Source organism: Ascaphus truei, unplaced genomic scaffold (assembly GCF_040206685.1).
Source record: "Ascaphus truei isolate aAscTru1 unplaced genomic scaffold, aAscTru1.hap1 HAP1_SCAFFOLD_1128, whole genome shotgun sequence".
In the NCBI taxonomy this organism is placed as follows: Eukaryota; Metazoa; Chordata; class Amphibia; order Anura; family Ascaphidae; genus Ascaphus; species Ascaphus truei.
In genome coordinates, this window is record NW_027453995.1 from 39,165 (window position 1) to 53,640 (window position 14,476).

The following is a 14,476-nucleotide window of genomic DNA, read 5'->3' on the forward strand; positions in this document are numbered from 1 at the left end:
AGACCCAGAGCATATTTAATAAGTTAATGTAAATGACTGCCACCTATTTTTTTTTTTTTTTTTTTTTTTAATTGGACTTGTAAGTATTTTATGGATAACTATCATTTTCACAGTAAACAATGCTTTGCTCTAAAGACCGTAGTGAAGACCGTAAAACAAAGCTTTTGTTTATATTTTTTAAATTGCAATGGGATTTTTGTTTAAATAAATCAATTAGCTGCATTTTAACCTTTTGTCACTGTTTTGGTTCAATTTTGTCCATGACACAACTTCCCCTTTTAATTGGGAATAAAAGTTTGGACCTACTCCCCTAAAATACCACCACATTTACCTTCTTACAAGAAATAATATACTTGTATATTGGTGAACACATTATAAATGTTTCCATTTTGTCTTTTCTTTTACAGCTTAACATAAGCAATTGGCCAAGGAAAATGTAGCTGCACATTTCTTGTTGCAATTCGCACCTTGAAGGTTATCTATCGCCTTTTATCAAATCTGTACTAGTAAATATAACATTAAAGAACACTGCTGCTGAAATGTGAGTTTCTGTGCTTCCAAACTGTTTATCTGAATTCAATTGCGTGTACTGATTGAGCTGTGTGTTGATTGAAGTGCTGGTTGGTTAAAGTGTGTGCAGTTAGAACCAGAAGCAGTTTGAACAAGGAAGCGGTTAAACAAGGTATAGTTTATTGAAGTACAGTTTACTGTTAGTACTTCTAAACTTCATAGTTGATAGAATGAGCAGGATTGAAAATGCCACTCAATGCACATCTTGCCACATGTATGTGCACTTGGAGCAGCTGTTCCAAGGAGCATACCGCTGTGGGAAGTGTGAGCAGGTGGTCTCTTTAGAATCAGAGATTGCTGATCTAAAGAGGCAACTTGCAATATTGAGGGACATTGGCAATCTTGAAAGGGAATTAGAGCTCACTGAGCAGGCCCTTGCTTCGACTAGTGGTGCAGATGGTGGCGCTGATAGTGAGGAGCAGGTAGGTAGCTTAGTTGCTGTTAGTGAGGAGCAGGTAGGTAGCTGCGTGACAGTTAGAAGGGGAAGCAGGGGCAATAGGGAGAGGCAGGTCGTTTCTGAGCTGACTGGGAATGTTGGGGCAGAAATGGGAAGGCTGGGGGAGACTAATTCCTCTAGCAGCCAGCGGAATAGTTCCTCCAGCACAGTGGGGACTCAGGATGCTCAGATGCAAAGAAAGATTGTGGTGGTAGGGGACTCCATTATTAGGAAGGTAGATAGGTCAATCTGTTGCCGGGACCGTATGAACCGAACAGTTTGTCTCCCGGGTGCTCGGGTTCGGCACTTTGCGGATCGGGTAGACAGATTGTTGGGGGGGGCTGGGATTGACCCGGCGGTCTTGGTACATGTTGGCCCCAATGACAAAGTTAGAGAAAGATGGAGGGTCCTAAAAAATGATTACAGGGATCTAGGCCAAAAGCTTAAGGCAAGGACCTCCAAGGTAGTATTTTCTGAAATACTACCAGTGCCATGCGCTACCACAGGGAGACAGTCAGAGATCAGGGAGGTTAATGCATGGCTAAGAAAGTGGTGTAGGAAGGAGGGGTTTGGGTTTTTAGAGCACTGGGACTCCTTTTCTGAGAGGTGCCATTTATTTTCTAGGGACGGATTGCACCTCAATGAAGAGGGATCTTCTGTGCTAGGGGGGAGAATGCTAAAAAGGTTGGAGGAGATTTTAAACTAGGATGGAGGGGGGAGGGGAATGAAACAGATAATGAACTAAATGGAATAGATGAGGATACAAGGTGGTATGGAGGTAGAATGGGGGCAAGTGCAAGTTTGACAAGCAGTGAGATACCCATAGTAAATAGAGATAATACTAGAAAACTTCTAAAGACTAAACCAAGTGGGAGCAGAAAGGAAGGAGCAGATAAGATAATAGTACAGGCTGAAAAAAAACTTAAATACATGCTTGCTAATGCAAGAAGCCTGACAGATAAAATGGGGGAGCTTGAATTAATAGCTGCAAGGGAGCAGTATGATATCATAGGCATTACTGAAACATGGTGGGATGAAACTCATGACTGGACCGTTTATTTAGAGGGTTATTCTCTTTTTCGGAAGGATCGAACAAATAGAAGGGGAGGTGGAGTATGTCTATATGTTAAACCAGATCTAAAACCTATTATAAGGGATGATGTCTATGAAGGGAATGATGAAAATGTAGAGTCCTTGTGGATAGAAATTAGCAGTGGAGGTAAAAGTATAAAGAAAATGTTTGTGAGAATATGCTATAAACCCCCAAATATCTGTGAGATTGAGGAAGCTAAAATACTTTTGCAAATGGAGAAGGCATCAAAACTGGGTCATGTTTGCATAATGGGGGGTTTTAATTATCCTGACATAGACTGGGGCAATGAGATTAGCGTTACAACAAAAGGGAACAAGTTTTTGAGGGTGCTAAAAGACAATTATATGACCCAAATTATTGAGGAACCAACCAGGAGAGGCGCAGTTCTGGATTTGGTCATATCAAACAATGTAGAAGTAATAACAAATGTTCAAGTCCTGGAACATTTGGGTAACAGTGATCATAACATGGTCTCATTTGAAATAAATTATCAAAAAACAGATTACTTGGGTTCAACAAAGACTTTAAACTTTAGAAAGGCAGATTTTAATAAACTGAGGTCTAATCTAGTAGTAATACAATGGGATGATGTTTTTGCAGGGAAAAATATAGAAGATAAATGGGCAATCTTTAAAACATTGTTAGAAAAGCACACGTATCAGTGTATACCCTTGGGTAATAAGTATAAAAGAAATAAGTCAAAACCAATGTGGCTAAATAAACAGGTAGGGGAGGAAATTGACAAGAAGAGTAGGGCGTTTAGAATCTTTAAGTCAGAAGGGACAGAGACATCGTATCAGAATTATAAGGAATGTAACAATAATTGCAAAAGGGTAATTAAATTAGCAAAAATGGATAATTTAAAAGATTGCAATAGAAAGTAAGGTCAACCCTAAAAAGTTCTTTAAGTACCTTAATAACAAAAAAATGAGAGAAGAAAATATAGGACCCTTTCAGTGTGAGATGGGTAGGCAGATTATTGGAGATAAGGAAAAAGCTGAGGTATTAAACAAATTCTTTGCCTCTGCGTTTACCAGGGAAGAATCAAGTTCAATAGTAGCGTCACAGGAGGAAGCCACAACCTCCATATTAATGAACAATAGGTTAACTGAGGAAGAAGTTCATAAGCTACTTGAAAAAATTAAAGTAAATAAGGCACCTGGCCCCGATGGCATACATCCAAGAGTTCTCAAGGAGTTAAGCTCAGTAATAGCAAAACCATTATATTTAATATTCAAGGACTCCCATTTCCACAGGCTCAGTAGCACAAGATTGGCGTAAAGCAGATGTGGTGCCTATATTTAAAAAGGGAGCTAGATCACACCCGGGGAATTACAGACCGGTAAGCCTGACTTCAATAGTAGGGAAACTACTTGAAGGTTTAATACGGGATAATATTCAGGAATACCTAATGGAAAACAAAATTATTAGTAATAGTCAGCATGGATTTATGAAGGATAGATCTTGCCAAACTAACCTTATTTGTTTCTTTGAGGAGGTAAGTAGGAATTTAGACCAGGGTAATGCAGTTGATGTGGTCTGCAAAATCTAAGTAAAGGCTTTTGATACGGTTTCACACAAGAGGTTGGTGTACAAAATAAAGAAAATTGGACTCAGTAATAATATATGCACCTGGATTGAAAACTGGTTAAAGGACAGACAACAGAGGGTTGTCATAAATGGAACTTTTTCAGGTTGGGCTAAAGTCGTGAGTGGAGTACCTCAAGGATCGGTACTGGGACCCCTGCTTTTTAACTTGTTTATTAATGTCCTTGAGGTTGGGATTGAGAGCAAAGTCTCCATCTTTGCTGATGATACTAAATTGTGTAAGGTAATAGAATCAGAGCAGGATGTAATTTCTCTTTAGAAGGACTTGGAGAGACTGGAAACGTGGGCAGATAAATGGCAAATGAGGGTTAATACAGATAAATGTAAGGTTATGCATTTGGGATGCAAGAATAAAAAGGCGACTTACAAATTAAATGGAGATATATTGGGGGAATCCTTGATGGAGAAGGATTTAGGAGTGCTTGTAGACAGCAGGCTTAGCAATAGTGCCCAATGTCATGCAGTAGCTGCAAAGGCAAACAAGATCTTATCTTGCATCAAACGGGCAATGGATGGAAGGGAAGTAAACATAATTATGCCCCTTTACAAAGCATTAGTAAGACCACACCTTGAATATGGAGTACAATTTTGGGCACCAATCCTTAGAAAAGACATTATGGAACTAGAGAGAGTGCAGAAAAGAGCCACCAAATTAATAAAGGGGATGGACATTCTAACTTATGAGGAGAGGCTAGCTAGATTAGATTTATTTACATTAGAAAAGAGGCGTCTGAGAGGGGATATGATAACTATATACAAATATATTCAGGGACAATACAAGGCGCTTTCAAAAGAACTATTCATCCCACGGGCAGTAAAAAGGACTCGGGGCCATCCCTTAAGGTTGGAGGAAAGGAGATTTCACAAGCAACAAAGGAAAGGGTTCTTTACAGAAAGGGCAGTTAAAATGTGGAATTCATTGCCCATGGAGACTGTGATGGCAGATACAACAGATTTGTTCAAAAAAAGGTTGGACATCTTTTTAGATGGGAAAGGTATACATGGATATACCAAATAAGTATACATGGGAAGGATGTTGATCCAGGGATTAATCCGACTGCCAATTCTTGGAGTCAGGAAGGAATTAATTTTTCCCCTTAATGGGGTTTTTTGTTTGCCTTCCTCTGGATCAATAAGTAAGTATAGATATAGAATAAAGTATCTGTTGTCTAAATTTAGCATAGGTTGAACTTGATGGACGTACGTCTTTTTTCAACCTCATCTACTATGTAACTATGTAATTAAAAGGTACTGTAACCTCGCAAACTATATGGAAAAAGCAAATACTGTGCTACCATGTGTATTCTACAGTATATTGCACTTATAGATACTATACTTTCCGCAGTATAAAATAAATACATTTTTATAACTTCTAAGTGTCTGATGTGTATTTTTAAAGAATTGAATGTTCAAACTAAAGCCAAAAATAAACAGTCATTGTTTATATGGTGTTACTGTGTGGTATGTTTCATGATTCAACATACACAATCTTAGCCAGCTTAACCCAGACCCATGTACATATTGAATAATAGTAACTGCAGTGCTACTGAGGAAGGGACTTCAAATATATAGCCATAAACAGAAGATGCAGTGCGCACCCAATATGACAAGTTAGGATTTTTCTTCTCAGAAGTATGAGTCTTTGTACAATCTTTTGGCCAAAACATGTTAAATTTGCAACCATGTCAAGATATTACATTTCATCAGGGTCCTACATTACCAATGTTATACTGTCCGTGTATTTCCTGCACTGCATGGAAACAAAATGATGGTTAATAGCATGGGATGCGTGACTTGCATGCGGTGCCCGAGGGTTAACATTTAAAAGCACTTTGTAGATATCGAGATATCTCCTCTGTTCAGTAGATATGAGCAGTTAAAATATTAGGTGTCTGGGAGGTTAAAATGAATGTCTCCCCAGACCCTACTGCAGTCTACAGTTACAATGGTAATCACAGCCGCTAGAAATTAAATTTTGATTTTTAACACTAAAAGAGGACAGCACGCAATGCTCGAGGTAACATGCTAGCGTTATTAGCTGTACTAATGTAGGCTTCTGTGGGGGGGATCACAGATTTAATGCTTTAGAGAATATCTGACATGTTTCAGCAAGGTTTCCCTTCTAGTAGAGAAATGAATCTGCTATCAAAATGCATTTAAGCATAAAGTAATTTGGGGAATCTTTGATGGGAAGAACATTTGAGAGATTCGAGACCAAAGCTTGTGTTCCAAAGCTTTAATGACGTGTGAGTTAAGCGCAGAATAAAATTTATGAAACCTCTGCCTTCCATACCAGGTGCACCATGCTCTTTCATTGTTAAAATGCTCAAAATGGAGTAATAGCCATTGATTTATAATGTTTGGTCCATACACCAGCCAGTACAGTGACGTGCAGCTTCCAATTCACCAGTAAGGCCTGTAACATAAGACATACAAACACCACACGCTAGTTTTTCTAATGGATCGTTAAAATGATTACACCTTCATGTTTTTACACTGGCCTCCTGTTCTTCCTTCCATACTTTGAGTAGAGGGGTCACGAACTTTGCTCAACCAATGTCTTTTTCGACATGCCCATGGAACACACAGAACCTATCGTATGTGGCTATGTTCACGAAACGCGTAGAAAAATCTCTTGGTGTTCTGCGCGCACGTCGGAAGTGTAAGGCAGGGGTGCGCAAACTTCCTGAGCTGCAGCCGCAGCGTTTGCCCCCCCCCCCCCCCCCCTTCTCTGAGGACCCAGCGTCAAATGACACCGCAGGTCGTGTGATGTCAGGTGACCCCGCCCCGTCACTTGATGCGTCGCTGAAGAGCCGGCAGAGAGCAGGTAAGGGAGTTAAAGGCCTTATGCCACCCCCGGCATTTAATCTAAATGCCTTGGGGAAGGGTGCCGGGCCTCTGTAACTGCTGAGCCCCACCTAGTGGTCTTGCTAAAGCTGGTTCTTTATGTGGGAATTGACTTTTAAAATTGATGCAGCAGTTGCATTTATTGTACTCCATCTTCATGTCCCTATAAGTTTATCACACCAAAGTTGTCGCAGTAAGACCTTTCCAGTTCACTGCTCTCCCTTTTTGGAATTTCTACAGCACTGAACATTTACAATATTATCAACTTTTATGCCTCTTCGGGTAATTCTCATCTTTCTATGTCTGGATGATCTGAAAGGCTTTATCCAGGAAAAACGCAGTCACAGGTGAATAAAGTTATATACAGGCATACCCTGGTTTAAGTACACTCGCGAGTAAGTACACCTCGCTCAATAGGCAAGCAGCAGCTCACGCATGTGCCTGTCAGCACGTCCTGAAAAGCAAAAACCGGCTCCCTACCTGTACCGAAGCTGTGCGCAAGCGGGGAGACTATAGAGCCTGTTACACATGTGTTATTTACATCAGTTATGCACGTATGTTATGATTGAAGTAAAGTACATGCATCGATAAGTGGGAAAAAGGTAGTGCTTCACTTTAAGTACATTTTTGCTTTACATACTGTACATGTGCCGGTCCCATTGTGTACGTTAATGTGGGGTATGCCTGTACTTGTATTTGTCTTGATTTATATAGTGCCATTAATGTACATAGCGCTTCACAGCAGTAATACATGTGACAATCATAAATAACAACTAATACACAAAGGAAAGAAGTGCTTCAGACAAAAGTAACATTTATTAAAATGAGTCCCTGCTCTAAAGAGCTTACAATCTAATTGGTTGGTATGAAGAATGTACAGAGACAGTAGGAAGGTGTTCTGGTAAGTGCAGCTGCAAGGGACCAAGGTTTATGTGAGGTTTAAATTATCAGCCATGGAGCTACATCTTAAACTGTTGGAAGATCAACCACCCCACAAGCAAATTGAATTTCAGCCTCTATATACTGTTCCTAAGAGTGCCTTACTAGTTCAGACTGGGAAGAGCATTATAGAGAGAGAAAGAAAGCGCAGAGAGAAAGAAAGAGCGCAGAGAGAAAGAAAGAAAGAGCGCAGAGAGAAAGAAAGAGCGCAGAGAGAGAAAGAGAGCGCAGAGAGAGAAAGAGAGCGCAGAGAGAGAAAGAGAGCGCAGAGAGAAAGAAAGAGCGCAGAGAGAAAGAAAGAGCGCAGAGAGAAAGAAAGAGAGCAGAGAGAGAGAAAGAAAGAGCGCAGAGAGAGAAAGAAAGCGCAGAGAGAGAGAGAGCGCAGAGAGAGAAAGAAAGCGCAGAGAGAGAGAGAGCGCAGAGAGAGAAAGAAAGCGTAGAGAGAGAGAGAGAGCGCAGAGAGAGAAAGAGAGCGTAGAGAGAAATAAAGAGCGTAGAGAGAAAGAAAGAGCGCAGAGAGAGAGAGCGCAGAGAAAGAGAGCGCAGAGAGAGAAAGAGAGCGCAGAGAGAGAGAAAGAGAGCGCAGAGAGAGAGAAAGAAAGAGCCCAGAGAGAGAGAAAGAAAGAGCGCAGAGAGAGAGAGCGCAGAGAGAAGAAGAGAGAAAGAGAGGAAGAAAGAGCGCAGAGAGAGAGGAAGAAAGAGCGCAGAAAGAGAAAGAGAGCGCAGAGAGAGAAAGAGAGAGGAAGAAAGAGCGCAGAGAGAGAGAGAGGAAGAAAGAGCGCAGAGAGAGAGAAAGAAAGAGCGCAGAGAGAAAAAGAGAGAGGAAGAAAGAGCGCAGAGAGAGAAAGAAAGAGCGTAGAGAGAGAGAGAGAAAGAGAGAGAAAGAGAGCGTAGAGAGAGAGAGAAAGAGAGCGTAGAGAGAGAGAAAGAGCGCAGAGAGAAAGAAAGAGAGCGCAGAGAGAGAAAAAGCGCAGAGAGAGAGGAAGAAAGAGCACAGAGAGGGGAAGAAAGAGCACAGAGAGGGGAAGAAAGAGCACAGAGAGGGGAAGAAAGAGCACAGAGAGGGGAAGAAAGAGCACAGAGAGGGGAAGAAAGAGCGCAGAGAGAAAGAAAGAGCGCAGAGAGAAAGAAAGAGCGCAGAGAGAAAGAACGAGCGCAGAGAGAAAGAAAGAGCGCAGAGAGAGAGAGAGCGCCGAGAGAGGAAGAAAAGACACAGAGAGAGGAAGAAAGCGCAGAGCGGAAGAAAGAGCGCAGAGAGAGAAAGAAAGAGCGTAGAGAGAGAGAGAAAGAGCACAGAGAGAGAGAGCGCAGAGAGAAAGAAAGAGCGCAGAGAGAGAAAGAAAGAGCGCAGGAGAGAGAGAGAGCGCCCAGAGAGAGAAAGAAAGAGCGCAGAGAGAGAGAGAGAGCGCAGAGAGAGAGAGAGAGCGCTGAGAGAAAGAAAGAGCGCAGAGAGAGGAAGAAAGAGCACAGAGAGAGGAAGAAAGCGCAGAGAGGAAGAAAGAGCGCAGAGAGAGAAAGAAAGAGCGCAGAGAGAGAGCACAGAGAGAGAGAGCGCAGAGAAAGAAAGAGCGCAGAGAAAGAAAGCGCAGAGAGAGAGAAAGAAAGAGCGCAGGAGAGAGCGCCCAGAGAGAGAGAGCGCAGAGAGAGAGAGAGCGCAGAGAGAGCGCAGAAAGCGCAGAGAGAGAAAGAGCGCAGGGAGAGAGAAAGAAAGAGCCCAGAGAGAGAGCGCGCAAAAAGAAAGAGCGCAGAGAGAGAGAGGAAGAAAGAGCGCAGAGAGAGAGGAAGAAAGAGCGCAGAGAGAGAGGAAGAAAGAGCGCAGAGAGAGAGAGAGCGCAGAGAGAGAAAGAAAGAGCGCAGAGAGAGAGAGAGCGCAGAGAGAGAGAGAGAGAAAGCCCAGAGAGAGAGAGAAGAAGAAAGAGCGCAGAGAGAGAGAGGAAGAAAGAGCGCAGAGAGAGAGAGGAAGAAAGAGCGCAGAGAGAAAGAAAGAGCGCAGAGAAAGAGCGCGCAGAGAGAGAGAAAGAAAGAGCGCAGAGAGAGCGCAGAGAGAGAAAGAGAGCGCAGAGAGAGAAAGAGAGCGCAGAGAGAGAAAGAGAGCGCAGAGAGAGAAAGAGAGCGCAGAGAGAGAAAGAGAGCGCAGAGAGAGAAAGAGAGCGCAGAGAGAAAGAAAGCGCAGAGAGAAAGAAAGAGCGCAGAGAGAAAGAAAGAGAGCAGAGAGAGAGAAAGAAAGAGCGCAGAGAGAGAAAGAAAGCGCAGAGAGAGAGAGAGCGCAGAGAGAGAAAGAAAGCGTAGAGAGAGAGAGAGAGCGCAGAGAGAGAAAGAGAGCGTAGAGAGAGAGCACAGAGAGAAAGAGCGCGCAGAGAGAAATAAAGAGCGTAGAGAGAAAGAAAGAGCGCAGAGAGAGAGAGCGCAGAGAAAGAGAGCGCAGAGAGAGAAAGAGAGCGCAGAGAGAGAGAAAGAAAGAGCCCAGAGAGAGAGAAAGAAAGAGCGCAGAGAGAGAGAGCGCAGAGAGAAGAAGAGAGAAAGAGAGGAAGAAAGAGCGCAGAGAGAGAGGAAGAAAGAGCGCAGAGAGAGAAAGAGAGCGCAGAGAGAGAAAGAGAGAGGAAGAAAGAGCGCAGAGAGAGAGAGAGGAAGAAAGAGCGCAGAGAGAGAGAAAGAAAGAGCGCAGAGAGAAAAAGAGAGAGGAAGAAAGAGCGCAGAGAGAGAAAGAAAGAGCGTAGAGAGAGAGAGAGAAAGAGAGAGAAAGAGAGCGTAGAGAGAGAGAGAAAGAGAGCGTAGAGAGAGAGAAAGAGCGCAGAGAGAAAGAAAGAGAGCGCAGAGAGAGAAAAAGCGCAGAGAGAGAGGAAGAAAGAGCACAGAGAGGGGAAGAAAGAGCACAGAGAGGGGAAGAAAGAGCACAGAGAGGGGAAGAAAGAGCACAGAGAGGGGAAGAAAGAGCGCAGAGAGAAAGAAAGAGCGCAGAGAGAAAGAACGAGCGCAGAGAGAAAGAAAGAGCGCAGAGAGAGAGAGAGCGCCGAGAGAGGAAGAAAAGACACAGAGAGAGGAAGAAAGCGCAGAGCGGAAGAAAGAGCGCAGAGAGAGAAAGAAAGAGCGTAGAGAGAGAGAGAAAGAGCACAGAGAGAGAGAGCGCAGAGAGAAAGAAAGAGCGCAGAGAGAGAAAGAAAGAGCGCAGGAGAGAGAGAGAGCGCCCAGAGAGAGAAAGAAAGAGCGCAGAGAGAGAGAGAGAGCGCAGAGAGAGAGAGAGAGCGCTGAGAGAAAGAAAGAGCGCAGAGAGAGGAAGAAAGAGCACAGAGAGAGGAAGAAAGCGCAGAGAGGAAGAAAGAGCGCAGAGAGAGAAAGAAAGAGCGCAGAGAGAGAGCACAGAGAGAGAGAGCGCAGAGAAAGAAAGCGCAGAGAGAGAGAAAGAAAGAGCGCAGGAGAGAGCGCCCAGAGAGAGAGAGCGCAGAGAGAGAGAGAGCGCAGAGAGAGCGCAGAAAGCGCAGAGAGAGAAAGAGCGCAGGGAGAGAGAAAGAAAGAGCCCAGAGAGAGAGCGCGCAAAAAGAAAGAGCGCAGAGAGAGAGAGGAAGAAAGAGCGCAGAGAGAGAGGAAGAAAGAGCGCAGAGAGAGAGGAAGAAAGAGCGCAGAGAGAGAGAGAGCGCAGAGAGAGAAAGAAAGAGCGCAGAGAGAGAGAGAGCGCAGAGAGAGAGAGAGAGAGAGCCCAGAGAGAGAGAGAAGAAGAAAGAGCGCAGAGAGAGAGAGGAAGAAAGAGCGCAGAGAGAGAGAGGAAGAAAGAGCGCAGAGAGAAAGAAAGAGCGCAGAGAAAGAGCGCGCAGAGAGAGAGAAAGAAAGAGCGCAGAGAGAAAGAGAGCGCAGAGAGAGAGAAAAAGCGCAGAGAGAGAAAGAAAGAGCGCAGAGAGAGAGAAAGAAAGAGCGCAGAGAGAGAGAAAGAAAGAGCGCAGAGAGAGAGAAAGAAAGAGCGCAGAGAGAGAGAAAGAAAGCGCAGAGAGAGCGAAAGACAGAGCGCAGAGAGAGAGAAAGAGCGCAGAGAGAGAGAGAGCGCAGACAGAGAGAGAGAGCGCAGAGAGAGAGAAAGAATGAGCACAGAGAGAGAGCACAGAGAAAGAAAGAGCGCAGAGAGAAAGAAAGAGCGCAGAGAGAGAGAGAGCGCAGAGAGAGCGCAGAAAGCGCAGAGAGAGAGAAAGAGCGCAGGGAGAGAGAAAGAAAGAGCCCAGAGAGAGAGCGCGCAAAAAGAAAGAGCGCAGAGAGAGAGAGGAAGAAAGAGCGCAGAGAGAGAGGAAGAAAGAGCGCAGAGAGAGAAAGAGCGCAGAGAGAAAGAAAGCGCAGAGCGAGAGAGAGAGAGCGCAGAGAGAGAAAGACCGTAGAGAGAGAGAGAGAGCGCAGAGAGAGAAAGAGCGTAGAGAGACAGCACAGAGAGAGAGAGCGCAGAGAGAAAGAGAGCGCAGAGAGCGCGCAGAGAGAAATAAAGAGCGTAGAGAGAGAGAGCGCAGAGAGAAAGAAAGAGCGCAGAGAGAGAGCGCAGAGAGAGAAAGAGAGCGCAGAGAGAGAAAGAGAGCGCAGAGAGAGAGAAAGAAAGAGCGCAGAGAGAGAGAAAGAAAGAGCGCAGAGAGAGAGCGCAGAGAGAGAGAGAGGAAGAAAGAGCGCAGAGAGAGAGAGAGCGCAGAGAGAGAAAGAGCGCAGAGAGAGAGAAAGAAAGAGCCCAGAGAGAGAGAAAGAAAGAGCGCAGAGAGAGAGAGCGCAGAGAGAGAGAAAAAGAGCGCAGAGAGAAAGAGAGAGGAAGAGAGAAAGAGAGGAAGAAAGAGCGCAGAGAGAGAGGAAGAAAGAGCGCAGAGAGAGAGAGCGCAGAGAGAGAAAGAGAGAGGAAGAAAGAGCGCAGAGAGAGAGGAAGAAAGAGCGCAGAGAGAGAGAAAGAAATAGCGCAGAGAGAAAAAGAGAGAGGAAGAAAGAGCGCAGAGAGAGAAAGAAAGAGCGTAGAGAGAGAGAGAGAAAGAGAGCGTAGAGAGAGAGAAAGAGCGCAGAGAGAAAGAAAAAGAGAGCGCAGAGAGAGAAAAAGCGCAGAGAGAGAGAGGAAGAAAGAGCACAGAGAGGGGAAGAAAGAGCACAGAGAGGGGAAGAAAGAGCGCAGAGAGAAAGAAAGAGCGCAGAGAGAAAGAAAGAGCGCAGAGAGAAAGAAAGAGCGCAGAGAGAAAGAAAGAGCGCAGAGAGAAAGAAAGAGCGCAGAGAGAAAGAAAGAGCACAGAGAGAGGAAGAAAGCGCAGAGCGGAAGAAAGAGCGCAGAGAGAGAAAGAAAGAGCGCAGAGAGAGAAAGAAAGAGCGTAGAGAGAGAGAAAGAGCACAGAGAGAGAGAGCGCAGAGAGAAAGAAAGAGCGCAGAGAAAGAAAGCGCAGAGAGAGAAAGAAAGAGCGCAGGAGAGAGAGAGAGAGCGCCCAGAGAGAGAAAGAAAGAGCGCAGAGAGAGAGAGAGAGCGCAGAGAGAGAGAGAGCGCAGAGAGAGAGAGAGCGCTGAGAGAAAGAAAGAGCGCAGAGAGAGGAAGAAAGAGCACAGAGAGAGGAAGAAAGCGCAGAGAGGAAGAAAGAGCGCAGAGAGAGAAAGAAAGAGCGCAGAGAGAGAGCACAGAGAGAGAGAGCGCAGAGAGAAAGAAAGAGCGCAGAGAAAGAAAGAGCGCAGAGAAAGAAAGCGCAGAGAGAGAGAAAGAAAGAGCGCAGGAGAGAGCGCCCAGAGAGAGAAAGAAAGAGCGCAGAGAGAGAGAGCGCAGAGAGAGAGAGAGCGCAGAGAGAGTGCAGAAAGCGCAGAGAGAGAAAGAGCGCAGGGAGAGAGAAAGAAAGAGCCCAGAGAGAGAGCGCGCAAAAAGAAAGAGCGCAGAGAGAGAGAGGAAGAAAGAGCGCAGAGAGAGAGGAAGAAAGAGCGCAGAGAGAGAGAGCGCAGAGAGAGAAAGAAAGAGCGCAGAGAGAGAGAGAGCGCAGAGAGAGAGAGAGAGAGAGCCCAGAGAGAGAGAGAAGAAGATAGAGCGCAGAGAGAGAGAGGAAGAAAGAGCGCAGAGAGAGAGAGGAAGAAAGAGCGCAGAGAGAAAGAAAGAGCGCAGAGAAAGAGCGCGCAGAGAGAGAGAAAGAAAGAGCGCAGAGAAAAAGCGCAGAGAGAGAAAGAAAGAGCGCAGAGAGAGAGAAAGAAAGAGCGCAGAGAGAGAGAAAGAAAGAGCGCAGAGAGAGAGAAAGAAAGAGCGCAGAGAGAGAAAGAAAGCGCAGAGAGAGCGAAAGACAGAGCGCAGAGAGAGAGAAAGAGCGCAGAGAGAGAGAGAGAGCGCAGAGAGAGAGAGAGCGCAGAGAGAGAGCGCAGAGAGAGAGAGCGCAGACAGAGAGAGAGAGCGCAGAGAGAGAGAAAGAAAGAGCGCAGAGAGAGAATGAGCACAGAGAGAGAGCACAGAGAGAAAGAAAGAGCGCAGAGAGAAAGAAAGAGCGCAGAGAGAGAGAGAGCGCAGAGAGAGAGAGCGCAGAGAGAGAGAAAGAAAGAGCGCAGAGAGAGAGAAAGAAAGCGCAGAGAGAGCGAAAGACAGAGCGCAGAGAGAGAGAGAGAGCGCAGACAGAGAGAGAGAGCGCAGAGAGAGAGAAAGAAAGAGCGCAGAGAGAGAATGAGCACAGAGAAAGAAAGAGCGCAGAGAGAAAGAAAGAGCGCAGAGAGAGAGAGAGCGCAGAGAGAGCGCAGAAAGCGCAGAGAGAGAGAAAGAGCGCAGGGAGAGAGAAAGAAAGAGCCCAGAGAGAGAGCGCGCAAAAAGAAAGAGCGCAGAGAGAGAGAGGAAGAAAGAGCGCAGAGAGAGAGGAAGAAAGAGCGCAGAGAGAAAGAAAGCGCAGAGAGAGAGAGAGAGCGCAGAGAGAGAAAGAAAGCGCAGAGAGAGAGAGAGAGCGCAGAGAGAGAAAGAGCGTAGAGAGAGAGAGAGAGCGCAGAGAGAGAAAGAGCGTAGAGAGAGAGCACAGAGAGAGAGAGCGCAGAGAGAA

General features: G+C 45.3%; 1 protein-coding gene across 1 annotated transcript in view; it reads left to right on the forward strand.

Moving 5' to 3' along the window:
* Positions 1 to 540, forward strand: part of LOC142475282 (eukaryotic translation initiation factor 6) — a 39,228-nt gene extending 38,688 nt beyond the window's left edge. The window contains exon 7 of the mRNA XM_075581215.1: positions 408 to 540. Within this exon, the coding sequence (XP_075437330.1) occupies positions 408 to 417 (10 nt within the window). The 3' untranslated portion in view covers positions 418 to 540. The remainder of the gene's footprint in view (positions 1 to 407) is intronic.
* Positions 541 to 14,476: the final 13,936 nt, after the last annotated feature.